Consider the following 18,570-nt stretch of genomic DNA (forward strand, 5'->3'; position numbering starts at 1 on the left):
ACGCTCCTCATGCCAGGAATATGCGTGAGATGTAAATAGATTTTTGGATTACAGCTTATTAATTTTGTTATTTATTTGATGATAGGATATCCGTGACCGAGTGGTTAACCTGTTAGTACAGCACAATACGGTCGCTGTCAGTTCAAGTCCTTCTCATGTTGACTTCCCTTTCAGTCTTACGTGGGAAGTTCTGACAGCAAACCTGCGGATGGTCGTGATATTGTCTTGTTTCTTCCCACTATAATGCTGGCTACCGTTGTGTAAGTGAAATATTCTTGAGCACGCCGTAAAATAGCAAATAAGTAAGTAAATAAATAAATAAATTGGTATATTTACTTGATTATTTCTTTTTTTGTGATATAAACATGTACACCCGTGTGGAGCCTCATGGACAAATTGATAAACGCATGTCTAGGACGGTCTGTTGTGGGGAACTTTTAAAAGCACTTAAACTACCCGGTGGCATTCTCTTGTAAAAGGGTGTGAATTTCAGTAGGACCATTCATTCTGTTGTCAGCTAACTTTGACTTAAACAAACCTGCCCGCCCAAAGTCTTTCTGAGCTGAATTGCCCCTTTTTCGCTGCCCTTTATTTGCAGGCTTTTAACGGCGTGAGTGTATAGTTTCTTTATGAGACGAGATTCTTTCACTTGGAGAGAGGTAAATAGCAACACGACTTGCAGTAACAAACTCGGAACTATTTTTCTGACACAAAATAGTGCCCCTTTGATCATTTTAATCTGTCTCGAAGAAACTTGATTCATGCTAACATGTTGTAACATGCCTTTAGACACGTACGTGCTTCACAAATAACGGTGAGAGATGGCGTAGGAGGACATCGATATCTCCAACGGTAAATCGGCCACAGATGAGTCGTATATAAATTGAAAGTTTGGAATTAATCGCCACCCAGTGACTAACATTATCGAACTCGGACGCTCGCAGCTGTCACATCGTAATTCACAATGAGAGAAATCGTGCACATCCAGGCCGGCCAGTGTGGCAACCAGATCGGAGCCAAGGTGAGATTCTCAGAGATTTGTTCCGCATATATCTGTTTCCACAACACTGTGCGGTCATTCTATCAGTCATCAAGCGAAAGTTGATTTAATCAATCATATTTCATCAAGAGTTGTCTTCGAGCGAACAGCCTTGGTACGAACTCTAATGATACTGATATGCTTACTTAGTCTCGTAAATGAATGTTGGCTCCCTTACCACTGACAATTTTACAATAACGGCACGTCAAAAAATTCTGAAAACAGGGAATTAGAAACGATTACAACATGACGGGATTTTTATTCCACCTGAGCTAAGTTATGGTGTACAGTTACCCTTTGGCATTGTGCGGTCAACCCGCTTCTAATGGGTTTTGTCTGCTTCATCAAATAAGACTTTTGTTGTCTAATGTTTGCTACTCATCACACCGTCACATGTATGAACGATGGTCACTAATTTACGCTCATCTATTTGTAGTTCTGGGAAGTGATTTCTGATGAACACGGCATCGACCCGACCGGAACCTATCATGGCGACTCCGATCTGCAGTTGGAGAGAATCAACGTCTACTTCAACGAGGCTACAGGTGTGTTCACTGCTCACCTTTGTATTGGCATTCATTTGCAATTTCAGTCATAGGAAAAATATCAGCCTTGTATATTCGAAGCAATGCTTAGTAGTTGTATTAAGGGTCAAATGTTAATTTTTTTGTGAGACGCTGTAATAGTTGTCACTTATGAATTGTTTTCAGCTAATTTAACTGGAATGAAACTGTAGAAATTGCTTCACTGCGGATTGGAGATCTTGAAGGATCTAGATGTAAGCAGTGGTAAATATTAATTGTATTCTTTTGAAGAAGGACATTCAAATTCGAAAGATTTTATGCCATTATCGACCATTATTGTCACTTTTCTTTCACGCTTCAGGCGGGAAGTATGTCCCTCGCGCCACTTTGGTGGATTTGGAGCCCGGTACCATGGATTCCGTCCGCTCCGGTCCATTCGGCCAGCTGTACCGACCAGACAACTTTGTCTTCGGTCAGAGCGGTGCCGGAAACAACTGGGCCAAAGGTCACTACACAGAGGGCGCCGAGTTGGTCGACTCCGTCCTCGACGTCATCAGAAAGGAGGCAGAGAGCTGTGACTGCTTGCAGGGCTTCCAACTGACGCACTCTCTGGGCGGGGGTACCGGGTCTGGAATGGGCACACTGCTCATCAGCAAAATCAGAGAGGAATACCCAGACAGAATCATGAACACATTCTCAGTGGTCCCATCACCAAAGGTAAGTGTAATAACCTTAACGACACCTCTTCTCCAAGAAAAAAAAAGAAAAAAAAAAAGAAACAAAAAAAGAAAAAAAAACACCAAAAAAAAAAAAAACCAAACAAGAAAACAAATACAAATATCCAGCAAGGTATCCTAACAGGATTTTGGTTAGCATATTTAGTAACTGTCCATCTTGGCTTTAGTTCAAGCACAATGAACACTCTGGGATTAGAGTATGATCAAGGATCATCGCAGATCACAAAATATTCAAAGTATTCCCAATACTCTTAAAGGGAATGAAAACTTATAATAATATGGATGGATTTTATGTTTTCTTTTCCCCAGGTATCTGACACTGTTGTTGAACCATACAACGCCACCTTGTCAGTCCATCAGTTGGTGGAGAACACAGATGAAACTTACTGCATTGACAATGAAGCTTTGTATGACATTTGCTTTCGTACCTTGAAACTGACCACCCCTACCTATGGTGACTTGAACCATCTGGTATCGGCCACCATGTCTGGAGTGACCACATGCCTGAGATTTCCTGGTCAGCTCAATGCAGATCTCCGTAAGCTGGCTGTCAACATGGTGCCCTTCCCCCGTCTCCATTTCTTCATGCCTGGATTTGCTCCTCTCACTTCCCGTGGAAGTCAGCAGTACAGAGCCCTGACTGTACCAGAGCTCACCCAGCAGATGTTTGATGCCAAAAACATGATGGCCGCCTGCGATCCCCGTCACGGCCGTTACCTGACCGTGGCTGCCATGTTCCGTGGTCGCATGTCCATGAAGGAGGTGGATGAGCAGATGTTGAATGTCCAAAACAAGAACAGCAGCTACTTCGTGGAATGGATCCCCAACAACGTCAAGACCGCTGTCTGTGACATTCCACCCCGTGGTCTCAAGATGTCTTCGACTTTCATTGGCAACAGCACCTCCATCCAAGAACTCTTCAAGAGAGTCTCAGAGCAGTTCACAGCCATGTTCCGTCGTAAGGCTTTCCTCCACTGGTACACCGGTGAGGGTATGGATGAGATGGAGTTCACTGAGGCCGAGTCCAACATGAATGACTTGGTGTCTGAGTACCAGCAGTACCAGGATGCCACTGCTGAGGAGGAGGGCGAGTTTGAGGATGAAGAGGAAGAGGGCCAAGAGCAGTATTAGTTCAACAACAACAGTAGGTGCCCATGAGAAAAAACTGTCAACAACGGGTCGTCTTAAGCATTATGGACAAGAGTAAAGCGAAACACCGGAGACAAGATGACTATCAGCGAGAATATTGGCAATGACGATAACTAAGCTCCGATACTGCATTTTCGAGGGCATTTTTCCATGCATTAATTATTATGCATAGTATTCCATCAGTATCACATCCCATCCCGTCATAAGAAATGATGTAAAGATGCAAACTGAAGATAACTGGGGGAGTTGATTTAAAAACATTAAAATCTTTTTATAATGTCCCTGGATTTAAATCCAGCAAGTGCGATTTGCAAGTTACTCTAGCCATTTATCTAAGACTCTGTGTTCATTTCGTCTCTCGGAAAAAAGTAAATAAAAAAAAATAAAAAAAATCGTACATTGTGACTCTTCTTGTCTTTTCTCAATTATCCAGCATCTCACGTGTATATACACATATATAGTTCAAAATCAGTAGTGTTCCTTTTTCAGGTTAGAGTGAAACACAGAAGCCTACTTCTTGCTCTACATTTCACCATGATATGTGTGAAATAGTGCAAATGTGGCGTTAAACCTCAATGATGCATTGATTGTTATGGCTGCATGTACAATCTGAGAACGGTCGTGGGTTGTTTCCTCTCACCATGATGCTGTTCGCCGATGTATATAAAATGAAATATTCTTGAGTATAGTGTCAAAGTTGAATCAAATAAATAAATCAGTATGTTTGTTTGATTGGGTTTACCGGGGCGTCCCTGTTTCCGTCTTAGCACGGAGGTGTCGCCTTTTAACAGGTCTGTCTCATTACTGACATGTAATAGTGCTGCCTCACTGGAAGGTCATGCTGAAGAAACCTGGACCGATTCCACAAAGCCATTTCTGACTAAATAAAATGCTTAGTTTTTGGTTCTGAGTGTTGACATTTGCACACAATTGTCTGAAGATAATATTGATAAGATGGACACAATATTAATTCCTATGGCCGAATATTAATCTTTAAGATCGTATTTCAAATCTTTATTTATGTCAGAAATGGCTTTGTGGAACCGACCCCAGACATAACATCCAGTAATAGGCAATAAAGTCAGGCAGTACTGACGACACCTGATGGTCCAGTTTACATGTCCTAAATACATATTCCTTCCCATTTTCGCCAAGCAACTATAAGGAAGTATACGAAAATTGCAAAGTATATAGACTGATTGATTGATTGCTTGATTGAGTGAGCCGTGTACCCAAGAATTTTTCACTTACACATGACGGTGATCAGGTTTCTGGGAGAAAGAAACTGGAATGCCCGGAATAAACCACGGACCTTCGACTGGTACCTGATAAACCTCCTGACTTGAACCCACAGGCCTAACAACGACAGTTTAAGAAGAACACACTGGACCTCATTGGTCTAGGGCATGATTGCAGTCACACCGAGCCAGTGCCTTATCCATCTGAACCGGCGAGTTCCCACCAGGTAGGCCTACAGAGCTGCTTAGGCATGGCTTGAGTAGTATTTGAACCCTCCCGTCTCGGTTACCACTCGGGTCTATACTGTTGACTATTCTGACGTCACATGTAGAGAGCCCAGCTTAAGTTTTATAGAACAAATGTCTGAATATGATCAATCTAATGCACATGCACGAATTGCCACAAAACTATGGTTTTCTGCAAACACCCCTTTTTTAAACATGTATATAGTATTAAGCGATACTACACGTATTAAGCCAACAGTTTCCACGTATACGCCCACAGCGTGCTTCTACATGAAGCAGGAAAAACTCACAGCATGCACACATACTTGCGTGTTACGGTACTACATACCATGTAACCGTGTGATAATTTCATAGAAGTTTGAAAAAGTAAAAGTCTTGTTTCGGGGCCTACTTTGAAATGTATTTCATTACGCAATGTACTGGTACTGGTATGCCAGTCTTATAACTACGGTACCGGGTATCAATCATTTCACTCAGCATCCGAAATCACAGTAGTCTGCAGTTTTATACGACATGCATGAGTTGTCTGAGACTGTCATATGCCGATGGAGAGTCATTATAGGGGTATTCTTAGCGCCAAATGAGGTGGCAGCAAGTGCCATTTTTACAATAATAGGATGATCCGACCTTTTATCCCAGGTCTCTTGACTCGGATGAGCACGCTCTAGCCATTAGGCCACCAAAGCAGTTTTTAAAGATACAGTCCCAATACATATCAAACAGACTAACATTAAATGTCAATACGCTGTTGCTCGGGGACAGCATGAGCTTACTTGAGGCAGCCTATTTCCAAACAACGCCTGATGTGGACTCGGCCTGCTTGCAACATGTGCGGAACACCGAACGAAGGGGGATAACTCTAGCAGCATCGCGATGGCTGTGACTCGCCTGGCGAGACTTGGAGTTTTGAGAGCGGATTCTGCGCGATGTTTGTGTGGTCAGGCTTCAAGACATTTAATTACAAACAGCACGTCATCCTTTTCATCTTCAGCTAATGGAAATGGGTATGATTGGGGATGGATATGATTAACTGGAAATGTTTCCCTTTTCATTCAAAGTTAACGTCAGCGTAAAAAGTTTTGGAGCTGTTGTTGTTGCTGCTGCTGTCTCCTCTCCGGGACTCAAACTCTTTCTCACCCCTACCTCCATGTGCCCTACAATAATTCAATTAAATTAAGACTTGAGGTCTATTTTCAACAATTTAGGCAGATAAATATCAGTAATTGTTGAAAATAATTGAACTATCCCCACAAGAACGACTTACAACTGTTTCAACTGCATTAAAATTAAGTGTGGCTCTCTTTTATGGTGGGGGAGGGGGGTGGGGGAAGTCAAGGTAGTCAATCAAGTGTCAAAACTACCTCTCCTGCAGACTGCATAATGAGGATTTATTTTGCAGTTACATTGCGAATGACCATGATAGATATTGTGATAGACAATGATAGATATTGTGATGGACAATGATAGATATTGTGATAGACAATGATAGACATTGCGAATGACCATGATAGATATTGTGATAGACAATGATAGATATTGTGAATGACCATGATAGAAGTTTCGGATTTAAAGATTCAATTACAGCTTGATTTGTAATTTCATGTTTTTACTTTTAATGTCTCATTCGCTGTGAGTTTAAGTCTAGAGCATGCTGGCTTCCTTTCCGGCCATATGTCAGGAGGTCAGTCAGCAACCTGTGTATGGTCATGGGTTTCCCCCGAGCTCTGCCTGGTTTCCTCCCACCATGTTGCTGGGCACCGGCGTATAAGTGAAATATTCTTGGGTACAGTGTAAAATACCAATCAGATAAATCCAATAAATCAATGTCTCATTCACATGTTATCATTCAGTCACTAGGTGTTTTCCAGAGACAAAAACACAGGTGTATTTATCTCTTTTAACAATCTTTTTAACAACGATAAATTGTATCTGTCATGAGTTTTTTTTTCCTGAAACATTTTTCCTATGTGTGCGAAAGATTACATTAACAATTTGTGATTGTCATACTTTGTTTGTCTCCGTGTTTTGTAGAATATTATTTAATCTACATAATTTTTTTAGTTCCATTCAGTCTGAGAAGAAAGAAGTGAATGGTGTTCAGCTGCACTATGAGAAGACTGGCAGTGGGGATCATGCTGTCTTTTTGCTTCCAGGAGCTTTAGGTAAAGTGATAGAAACATGGATTTCTATGTTCATTCATTTATTTATTTATTTATTCATTCATCATAAGGTGTAGTTCCTGATACTTACTGTTCAATATTCTAAATAAGAATGAACCAACAAGGGAAAAAAAAGAGTTTTAAGTGAACTTAAGCTAGCCCCATGTTGGAGAGCTATAGGCTAGTCTCCTGGAAAGCCATGCTTGCGTAGGCGTTGCCGTGGAGAAGGGAAGGAATGGGAAAGTTCTGCTTTTATGTATAGAACATAATGAATGCATTGAAGTTAATCATCAATTGTGTCTTTACTAAATCATTAGGACAAAGCACAGTTTCAATTGCATGTTAATATTTCCTTTTGATAGAGCTTGTACATTAATGTATTTTTTTTTACAAAGGTGTCATCTGCATGTGAATTTAAGATTGAAAAATATTTACTCATCATTCAGAATCAACATTTATACAGAATGAAATGTATTTACATACTTTTCCAACTTTTCAAGCAGTCTTGATGGTTCTAATTTAAACTGTTGTTAAACTGTGTTACATTTACATCAACATGTCATTATTATAATTCAAAGGATAAATGTTTATCTTTGATCGTAAAATGTTTTAATTTTCCTCCATACTTGTTCAGTGTTGTTCTGAAATTAATTTAGTGGTGTTTGGATATGAGATAAAACAGAAGATAAACTATCTTGACACAGACAAGTCTGTTTCTCCTCATGCTCTGCATCTTTTTTTTTTACCTTTTCATCGACTTTGATTCAGTGGAATCGAAACATACAGTTTTTATCAAAATTATGCTAAAATGATTCGTTTGTGTCACTGCAAATTTCATAAAACTGCAAATTAGAATGTTTCAAAAATATTAGTTGCAGAGGCAGTTGAAGAATAGGGAAAGATTTTTTTTTTCTTTTTTTTTTTTTTGTAAATGAATCATCTAATTGTTTTGCTGTATAAAGATATCAAAACTAAGTACAGTACCTAGCACAGCCCTGATCTGCGGCATCCTCTGAATATTAGCAACAATATTATTTGTCTGAAGTAAAAGTATTTTGCCATGACTGGTATTATAGGCTGTTCAAGGACAGATTTTGGTCCTCAACTTGAGAAGCTGAACAAGGAGAAGTTCACCGTTTTCTGCTGGGACCCTCGAGGATATGGAAAAAGTCGCCCACCCGACCGAGACTGGCCCCTGGACTTCTACGGTAGAGATGCTGAGGATGCCACAGCCCTAATTAAGGTGTGTAATGGGTCCTGCTGTACGCCCAACATTTCAGTCTCCTGTGCGATTCTTGTCCCCTTTGTTGGGGCCTTGCTGGCTCTGATAGATAAGACTCAGACTTGCTGCAACTGTCATGCCCTTGATAAATCTGCTCACAGCCTAAATCCAGATCCTGGTGTATCGGCCACGGCTCTGTCCAGAGGTTTGTGGTGGGAGGGGAGGTGGGATAGAGGTGCAGGGTGTGTGTGTGTGGAGTAGTGGGTTGGAGGGGAGGTGTGATAGAGGTGCAAGGTGTGCATGTGTGTGGAGTAGTGGGGTGGAGGGGGGCGTGATAGGGCTGTCAGGTGTTTGTGTGGAGTAGCAGGTTGGGAGGGGGAGGTGTGATAGGGTGTCAGATGTTTGTGTGGAGTAGCAGGGTGGGAGGGAAGTTGTGAATGAGCACTGTGTTCAGGGTTAGGTATGAAGGTGATGTCTTGACTTTTAAATATATGATATGTATTGGAATGAGGTGCAGGTCTAGATGAGGTGTGAAATTTTCTTCTTAATATGAAAAAGATTATGAGATGGGGTATTTTGTTTGTTGTGGCCAGGAAGTATTTAACCCTTTGAGATTTTAAATAATATGTCTTGGTCATGTGGTAAAAATGAGATGAGGTGGTTGTGCAATGTGAAAAAATAAGATAAGTGTGGAATGGGATATGGGAATATGAGTCAGCTTAAGAGAAGTGACATTCACCGAGGACGAAGCCCAAGTTGAATATCACTTATGGAGAGGGAGATAACTGCGTGACGTTGAGCGTGACATTGTGAAAGGGATGCTGCATTCCTTGTGCGCATCATTGGTCTATCGCCCAGTGGAAATGGAGAATAACCCTGTGAGGCATAATAAAGTTGTTTGTTAAATACATGTAGGTGTATATTGACAATAAATTCTGTGGTGGTGTTTTGTTTCAGGCTCTCGGTTTGTCTCAAGTGTCCCTCCTGGGATGGAGTGATGGAGGAAACACTGCCTTAATCATGGCTGGCAGATACCCTGAACTCTGCAGGAAACTTGTTGTGTGGGGATCAAACACTTATGTTTGTGATAAAGATATTGAATTCACTGAAGGTAAGTATATTGAATGCACTGAAGGTAAAGGTTTTTAAATGGACTGAAGGTAAGGTTATTGAATGCACTGAATGTAATTGATTGAATGCACTGAAAGTAAGGATAATGGATGCACTGACAGTAAGGACCTTGAATGTACTGAAGGTAAGGAGAGTAAATGCACTGAAGGTAAGGATATTAGATGCACTGAAGGTAAGAATTTTGAATGCCTTGAAGGTCAGGATATTAAATGCACTGAAGGTAGTTAATGCACTGAAGGTAAGATTATTGAATGCTCTTTAAGGTAAGGATAGTGAATGCTCTGAAGGTAGGGATATTTAATTTTGTGTTTTGAATGCACTGAAGGTATTGAATGCAGCAAAGGGAAGAATATTGAGTACACTGAAGGTAAGGATATTGAATACTATGAAGGTAAGGAAATTGAATGCTCTGAAGGTAAGAATTGTGAATGCTCTGAAGGTAATGTATCCTTATTATCAGCTCTGTTTAAGTATCTTTGCAATTATGATGTTCAGATGCTTATGAGGTGCTTTCTAAAGGAAAATTTCTAGCAAGCATAGAACATAGGAAAAAATATACAGATTATGGATTCTAGGTTTTAACTCCGCCAATTACGTCATAACAGTAAACTTGCCAAAGGTTTGTGGTTTACACCAGGTTTCCTGCACCCATAATATTAAATGTCAATGTATAAGTGAACATTTCTTGAGAATGACATTAAGTAAGGATCAAATAAATAAAAAAATACACATTTACTGTATGTGTAAAATTAAAGTAAATTTCACAAATTATTTGGTGGCCATCTGGGATTCCCGAAACCTTGGTCTCAAATGTGGTGATATCACTGTTCTATGTGGGTTGTGCAATGTCTGCGACACATTTACCTTCGCCGCATTATGGGTTGGCAAGTTTGCAAAGCAGTCAAGGAGGTAAGCACTTGCCCTTCTCCAATATAACATCGTGATACAAATCTCTACACCCCATGTGGGGAAATTTCATCAGTTCCTTGCCAAACGTTTTTTTTTACTCCGGGTACTTTTGTTTCTTCAATCCAGCAGACTGCTTTCATATAAGGGAAATGTTTTCATCAGCTTTTCCTGTGGAATACTTTCAATCTTTGGTTTTGTTTTCACAGCGATAAGAGACATTAACAAGTGGAGTGATGGAATGAAAAAACCATTCATAGATGTATATGGAGAGGCGTATTTCTGTGAACAGTGGGGAAGATGGGTGGATGCCTTTCACAGAATAAAACACAAGAATAATGGTAAGTGACAAGTGTTATACAATTTCACAGGCTCTTGTGGAATTTTTCTCAATTGGGCCTAAGTGGGTCACGTCTCTTGACGATAGATGAAACAGGTCATAGCCTTAGAAATTTGTATGATATGTAATTAAAGGATTAGTGTCCAGTTTTTTTTTTGACTGGTCATAATTATAAAGATTATAACCTAAATAAACAGTATGTTACCAGGAGGGCCTTCTGAGAAACGTAATAATGACTTTAAATTCACCAAAAACAATGCTTTTACTGTCCCAGGTAATCTCCAGCCAGCCGATGAGTGATATAAGTACTTGTATCTTTGTATGTATGTATGTATGTATGTATGTATGTATGTATGTATGTATGTATGTTTGTTTGTATGTACAGTTGTGTATCTGCTGATTGAATATGTATGTGTATATTTGCTGCATATCTTACATATGAAACTTATTGAGTTAGTCTGTAAGTGGGAAGGTCTGCCAGCAGCCTGCAGATGGTCATGGGCTCTGCCCGGTTTCCTGTCACCATAATGCTGGTCGCTGTCGTACAAGTGAAAAATTCTGCAGTATGGCGTAAAACGCCAATCAGATAAATGAATAAATAAATACTGAGTCACATCCTTCACAAAAAAAGAGAAGTTACATGTATGTACATTCCTTCTGTCTTTTAAGGTTTAAACTGTTGGTCAACAACTGTATGGACGATTGAATAGATAGTTGTGTTGATTCTCATATCCCGATTCGGGACCGGTAGATCCAGGATCAATCCTTGATCGAGTCACACCTAAGACTTTAAAAGAGGAAGTTGTAACTTCCTCGCTTGGCGTTCAGCATGAAGGGGATAGTGCAACGACTGGATGCCCCGTATCAGTATAATGGCTCGGGCGGGGCGGCTTACTTGCCTTCGGTAAGTCGTCTCAGTGAAGTAGCACTAAATAAAAGAGCAGTGGAAATCCGTCCTGCTACAAGGAGGCACATTACACTTACATGCACCCTAATGATTCCTTCGTCGTCATATGACTGAAAAATTGCTGAGTACGACGTTAAACCCTAAACACTCACTCACTCACTGATATCCTGATAAAGTGTAAATAACTGTTAAGTCAGGGTAAGACTGTAACCTGTACATAGTTTCATGTACTACTGAGCATGGAGGTACAGGTAGTAAATGTGTCATACAACCAAAAATGTTCAAGATTCACGTGAACTATATGTTACTTTTTTTTTGAACAGGTAATGTTTGTAGAGATCAGTTACCTAAGATTGTCTGTCCCACCCTGATTATCCATGGTCAGCTGGACCCAATTGTGGTACAGGAACATCCAGATTACATCCACGCTAACATCAGGCACTCCAGGTAAAAACTTAGTTCCAGTCACCATTGTGGTACAGGAACATCAGGATTACATGCAGGCTTACATTAAACACTCCAGGTGAAAACTTACTGTCAGTCACCATTGTGGTACAGGGACATCCAGATTACATGCAGGCTTACATTAAACACTCCAGGTGAAAACTTACTGTCAGTCACCATTGTGGTACAGGGACATCCAGATTACATGTAGGCTAACATCAAACACTCCAGGTAAAAACTTACTGTCAGTCACCATTGTGGTACAGGAACATCAGGATTACATGCTGGCTAACATCAAACACTCCAGGTAAAAACTTACTGCCAGTCACCATTGTGGCACAGGAACATCCAGATTACATGCAGGCTAACATCAAACACTGCAGGTAAAAACTTACTGTCAGTCACCATTGTGGTACAGGAACATCAGGATTACATGCAAGCGAACATCAAACACTGCAGGTAAAAACTTACTGTTAGTCACCATTGTGGTACAGGAACATCAGGATTACATGTAGGCTAACATCAAACACTCCAGGTAAAAACTTATTGCCTGTTACCATTGTGGTACAGGAACATCCAGATTACATGCAGGCTAACATCAAACACTCCAGGTAAAAACTTACTGTCAGTCACCATTGTGGTACAGGGACATCCAGGTTACATGCAGGCTTACATTAAACACTCCAGGTAAAAAACTTACTGTCAGTCACCATTGTGGTACAGGGACATCCAGATTACATGTAGGCTAACATCAAACACTGTAGGTAAAAACTTACTGTCAGTCACCATTGTGGTACAGGGACATCAGGATTACATGCTGGCTAACATCAAACACTGCAGGTAAAAACTTACTGTCAGTCACCATTGTGGTACAGGGACATCCAGATTGCATGCAGGCTTACATTAAACACTCCAGGTGAAAACTTACTGTTAGTCACCATTGTGGTACAGGGACATCCAGATTACATGTAGGCTAACATCAAACACTAGAGGTAAAAACTTACTGTCAGTCACCATTGTGGTACAGAACATCCAGATTACATGTAGGCTAACATCAAACACTCCAGGTAAAAACTTACTGTCAGTCACCATTGTGGTACAGGAACATCAGGATTACATGCTGGCTAACATCAAACACTCCAGGTAAAAACTTACTGCCAGTCACCATTGTGGCACAGGAACATCCAGATTACATGCAGGCTAACATCAAACACTGCAGGTAAAAACTTACTGTCAGTCACCATTGTGGTACAGGAACATCAGGATTACATGCAAGCGAACATCAAACACTGCAGGTAAAAACTTACTGTTAGTCACCATTGTGGTACAGGAACATCAGGATTACATGTAGGCTAACATCAAACACTCCAGGTAAAAACTTATTGCCTGTTACCATTATGGTACAGGAACATCCAGATTACATGCAGGCTAACATCAAACACTCCAGGTAAAAACTTACTGTCAGTCACCATTGTGGTACAGGGACATCCAGGTTACATGCAGGCTTACATTAAACACTCCAGGTAAAAACTTACTGTCAGTCACCATTGTGGTACAGGGACATCCAGATTACATGTAGGCTAACATCAAACACTGTAGGTAAAAACTTACTGTCAGTCACCATTGTGGTACAGGAACATCAGGATTACATGCTGGCTAACATCAAACACTGCAGGTAAAAACTTACTGTCAGTCACCATTGTGGTACAGGGACATCCAGATTGCATGCAGGCTTACATTAAACACTCCAGGTGAAAACTTACTGTTAGTCACCATTGTGGTACAGGGACATCCAGATTACATGTAGGCTAACATCAAACACTAGAGGTAAAAACTTACTGTCAGTCACCATTGTGGTACAGAACATCCAGATTACATGTAGGCTAACATCAAACACTAGAGGTAAAAACTTACTGTCAGTCACCATTGTGGTACAGGAACATCCAGATTACATGCAGGCTAACATCAAACACTCCAGGTGAAAACTTACTGTTAGTCACCATTGTGGTACAGGAACATCCAGATTACATCCAGGTTAACGTCAAACACTCCAGGTAAAAACTTACTGTCAGTCACCATTATGGTACAGAACATCCAGATTACATGTAGGCTAACATCAAACACTCCAGGTAAAAACTTACTGTCAGTCACCATTGTGGTACAGGAACATCCAGATTACATCCAGGTTAACGTCAAACACTCCAGGTGAAAACTTACTGTTAGTCACCATTGTGGTACAGAACATCCAGATTACATGTAGGCTAACATCAAACACTCCAGGTAAAAACTTACTGTTAGTCACCATTGTGGTACAGGAACACCCAGATTACATCCAGGTTAACGTCAAACACTCCAGGTGAAAACTTACTGTTAGTCACCATTGTGGTACAGAACATCCAGATTACATGTAGGCTAACATCAAACACTAGAGGTAAAAACTTACTGTCAGTCACCATTGTGGTACAGGAACATCCAGATTACATGTAGGCTAACATCAAACACTCCAGGTGAAAACTTACTGTCAGTCACCATTGTGGTACAGGAACATCCAGATTACATGTAGGCTAACATCAAACACTCCAGGTAAAAACTTACTGTCAGTCACCATTGTGGTACAGGAACATCAGGATTACATGTAGGCTAACGCCAAACACTCCAGGTAATAACTTACTGTCAGACACCATTGTGGTACAGGAACATCTAGATTACATGCAGGCTAACATCAAACACTCCAGGTGAAAACTTACTGTTAGTCACCATTGTGGTACAGAACATCCAGATTACATGTAGGCTAACATCAAACACTAGAGGTAAAAACTTACTGTCAGTCACCATTGTGGTACAGAACATCCAGATTACATGTAGGCTAACATCAAACACTAGAGGTAAAAACTTACTGTCAGTCACCATTGTGGTACAGGAACATCCAGATTACATGGAGGCTAACATCAAACACTCCAGGTAAAAACTAACTGTCAGTCACCATTGTGGTACAGGAACATCCAGATTACATCCAGGTTAACGTCAAACACTCCAGGTAAAAACTTACTGTTAGTCACCATTGTGGTACAGAACATCCAGATTACATGTAGGCTAACATCAAACACTCCAGGTAAAAACTTACTGTCAGTCACCATTGTGGTACAGGAACATCCAGATTACATCCAGGTTAACGTCAAACACTCCAGGTGAAAACTTACTGTTAGTCACCATTGTGGTACAGAACATCCAGATTACATGCAGGCTAACATCAAACACTGCAGGTAAAAACTTACTGTCAGTCACCGTTGTGGTACAGGAACATCCAGATTACATGTAGGCTAACATCAAACACTCGAGGTAAAAACTTACTGTCAGTCACCATTGTGGTACAGGAACATCCAGATTACATGCTGGCTAACGTCAAACACTCCAGGTAAAAACTTACTGTCAGTCACCATTGTGTTACAAAGACATCCAGATTACATGTAGGCTAACATCAAACACTGCAGGTAAAAACTTACTGTCAGTCACCATTGTGGTACAGGAACATCAGGATTACATGCAGGCGAACATCAAACACTGCAGGTAAAAACTTACTGTCAGTCACCATTGTGGTACAGGAACATCCAGATTACATGTAGGCTAACATCAAACACTCCAGGTAAAAACTTACTGTCAGTCACCATTGTGGTACAGGAACATCCAGATTACATGCAGGGTAACATCAAACACTCCAGGTAAAAACTTACTGTCAGTCACCATTGTGGTACAGGAAAATCCAGATTACATGCAGGCTAACATCAAACACTCCAGGTAAAAACTTACTGTTAGTCACCATTGTGGTACAGGAACATCCAGATTACATGCAGGCTAACATCAAACACTCCAGGTGAAAACTTACTGTCAGTCACCATTGTGGTACAGGAACATCAGAATTACATGCAGGCTAACATCAAACACTCCAGGTAAAAACTTACTGTCAGTCACCATTGTGGTACAGGAACATCCAGATTACATGTAGGCTAACATCAAACACTGCAGGTAAAAACTTACTGTCAGTCACCATTGTGGTACAGGAACATCCAGATTACATGCAGGCTAACATCAAACACTCCAGGTGAAAACTTACTGTTAGTCACCATTGTGGTACAGGAACATCCAGATTACATGTAGGCTAACATCAAACACTGCAGGTAAAAACTTACTGTCAGTCACCATTGTGGTACAGGAACATCCAGATTACATCCAGGCTAACATCAAACACTCCAGGTGAAAACTTACTGTCAGTCACCATTGTGGTACAGGAACATCCCAATCAGTAGAATAGCTTTTTGAAATGAACACATCTTTTTCCAATGCTTTACAAAAGAACTTCATTATAGAGACTTGACTATAGGTAATGAATCAGTACAAATGTTTTTTTTATTTATTTATTTTTTTTGTTATTCATTTTTCTGTTTTTCTCACAGATTGGTGAACTGGCCTAAAGCTAAGCATAATCTGCACCTGAGGTACGCTGACGACTTTAACAAAACAGTTGAGGATTTTCTGTTGGATCCCTAAGTAGTCCTTCAACATTGCCATTCTATACATTAAACTAATGCGCTGTATTTTCAGTTCTGGTAGATATACTCAGGTGTTCAACACTTACACAACCTACACAATCTATTCTCAGACATGGTGGTCTCTTGGCCTGGTCTCTCTTATTTAAACTTGCGGTATTCTTTACTTCCTCTTCTTTAACATACTGTATCTCACGTAAAGTTTGGTATGTAAGAATGCATAAAAAAATTGAGAGACTCATAAAAACCATAAAATGATACTTTTGATGCCATGACGTAGGTTTTTCTGATAGAAAACTGATCAAATTTCACAAGAATATCATAGGTTGCCTTGTAAAGCAGATGAATTGATTTTTTAGAATCACACAAAATGTGTCACATTAAAAATGCTAAACTTGGATGAAATACGAAGTTTTCAAGAGATCAAATGTAGCATATCTGTGGCACTATATAAGTACATGTAGCGGTTAAATCAGCCCTTTGCCTTGGTTCCTCACATGAAATACTTGCTCACGTGCAGATTGTGGACAAGGATGTGATGCTGAAGCATATATATGCATACGTATCACAGTGTATCAGTTTTCATTTCCTGGTAGTTTGAAAGTATTTCCTGTTACTGTGGTGTAAAGAGAATGATAGTCATCCACCTTAGGAATAAAATAAATTTGAAGCACAACTACATGTGGTAAAATGGATAAGGTAATTAATCATGTACGTCACAGGGAAAAAAAAAAGTTGATAAATTTCATTCTGAGTGTGGATTGTAAGCATGAGTGATGTGAATTTACATGAGAGTGTTACAACTTCTGCGTTAATGTTGTTAATGTTGTTGGGGTTATGTTTCATCATGTTCACTAACATTACCGCTCACATTATCATTTCGTGCCAAGTCACACCTAGCACCATAACCTTCCATTGCATGAACTGTAAAAGAGTTTCAAGATGTTAATTATGAGCCTCTCTTCATTACATTGAGTTGGTTTCTGTGGTATCCAAAGCGCTCACATGGTTTGAGTTGATGAGTAAAATCGCTGAACTGAACAGTGTAGAGAGAGAGAAAAAAAGTTTCTTTTTAAATATAGCTTGAAGAATACACAAGCCTTTTTTTTTTTAGAAGTCTTCAATTATTCATTTATTTGACGGGTGTTTTATGCCACATCCTGGTATATTCATGGATATGTAATAAATGATTTTAATAATTAATTGATTTAATTGATTTGGTGGAGCTGTATATTGTTTGTTTGTTTGTTTTTGTTGTTGTTGTTGATCTTGAATTTATAATAGATGTACCTCTAGGCTCTTGTGCAGTCCCTCAAAATGCACAGGACTTGAGGAAATCTGACTGTAAGTCAGGTCTTGTAGCTGCTCTTATAATACTGACTTGTCACAAACTAGATCTGACAGCATAAAAACCCATTATTCTACCTCTCCAGGACCACTCAAATTCTTGGCTGTAACTTTGGGAGGAGAAATGAGCGCATTCTCTTATTTTTGTTTGAAATTTTGAAACACGATATTTTCAGTGAACTTCTACTTGTAGAAACTTCCAACCATGATACATTTGTAATGAATGGATTACCATATGTGTTATATGTGATCATCATAGCAGGTATTTCTGAAGTATTAACGAAGGTTAATTAAGCGTTTGTAAAACTGGTGTTTTATGAAAAAAAAGACATTTTGTTTATTCGTAAAATCGGTCCTTTTATAAAAAAAAAACATGGTTTATATATTGCTGCATTATAAAATGTTTTAACTGTATTTGTAACCTTATTAGAATAGGTTGTAAATTAGCCATTTATGTTAAACAAGGAATTACTTTGGAGTTCAAGTTTGGTGAAAGATGTGTTACCCTAACCCTCCGCAGCCTTCTGCATGTGAAAGAGCAACTTTCAGGGCAATTTATGCACGTTTCTAACTTGAGTTTGGAGACAATACTCCATTGGTTGTATTAGCCAGTTGCAGGGCTTAACAAAAAAGTATA

General features: G+C 39.9%; 2 protein-coding genes across 2 annotated transcripts; both read left to right on the forward strand.

Annotated features, from left to right (window-relative positions):
* The first annotated feature begins 919 nt into the window (after positions 1-919).
* LOC135465713 (tubulin beta-4B chain-like) lies at positions 920-3,839 on the forward strand. Its single transcript, XM_064743029.1, has 4 exons — positions 920-1,021; positions 1,476-1,584; positions 1,925-2,280; positions 2,610-3,839. The coding sequence occupies exons 1-4, from the start codon at positions 965-967 to the stop codon at positions 3,429-3,431; spliced, it is 1,344 nt and encodes a 447-aa protein (XP_064599099.1). The 5' UTR covers positions 920-964; the 3' UTR covers positions 3,432-3,839.
* A 1,967-nt stretch (positions 3,840-5,806) lies between these two features.
* Positions 5,807-17,825, forward strand: LOC135465487 (valacyclovir hydrolase-like). Its single transcript, XM_064742728.1, has 7 exons — positions 5,807-5,937; positions 6,995-7,095; positions 8,169-8,335; positions 9,272-9,425; positions 10,561-10,692; positions 11,922-12,045; positions 16,494-17,825. The coding sequence occupies exons 1-7, from the start codon at positions 5,807-5,809 to the stop codon at positions 16,585-16,587; spliced, it is 903 nt and encodes a 300-aa protein (XP_064598798.1). The 3' UTR covers positions 16,588-17,825.
* The last annotated feature ends 745 nt before the right edge of the window (positions 17,826-18,570 follow it).

Source organism: Liolophura sinensis, chromosome 5 (genome assembly GCF_032854445.1).
Source record: "Liolophura sinensis isolate JHLJ2023 chromosome 5, CUHK_Ljap_v2, whole genome shotgun sequence".
Classification (NCBI taxonomy): Eukaryota; Metazoa; Mollusca; class Polyplacophora; order Chitonida; family Chitonidae; genus Liolophura; species Liolophura sinensis.

Bases quoted from the DNA above. Each gene is read 5' to 3' on its own strand.
- LOC135465713 (XM_064743029.1), top strand. From the start codon at position 965: ATGAGAGAAATCGTGCACATCCAGGCCGGCCAGTGTGGCAACCAGATC. The intron at 1,585-1,924 runs GTGTGTTCACTG...TTCACGCTTCAG, and splicing joins CTACTTCAACGAGGCTACAG to GCGGGAAGTATGTCCCTCGC. The intron at 2,281-2,609 runs GTAAGTGTAATA...TCTTTTCCCCAG, and splicing joins CAGTGGTCCCATCACCAAAG to GTATCTGACACTGTTGTTGA.
- LOC135465487 (XM_064742728.1), top strand. From the start codon at position 5,807: ATGGCTGTGACTCGCCTGGCGAGACTTGGAGTTTTGAGAGCGGATTCT. The intron at 9,426-10,560 runs GTAAGTATATTG...TTGTTTTCACAG, and splicing joins AGATATTGAATTCACTGAAG to CGATAAGAGACATTAACAAG. The intron at 10,693-11,921 runs GTAAGTGACAAG...TTTTTTGAACAG, and splicing joins AATAAAACACAAGAATAATG to GTAATGTTTGTAGAGATCAG.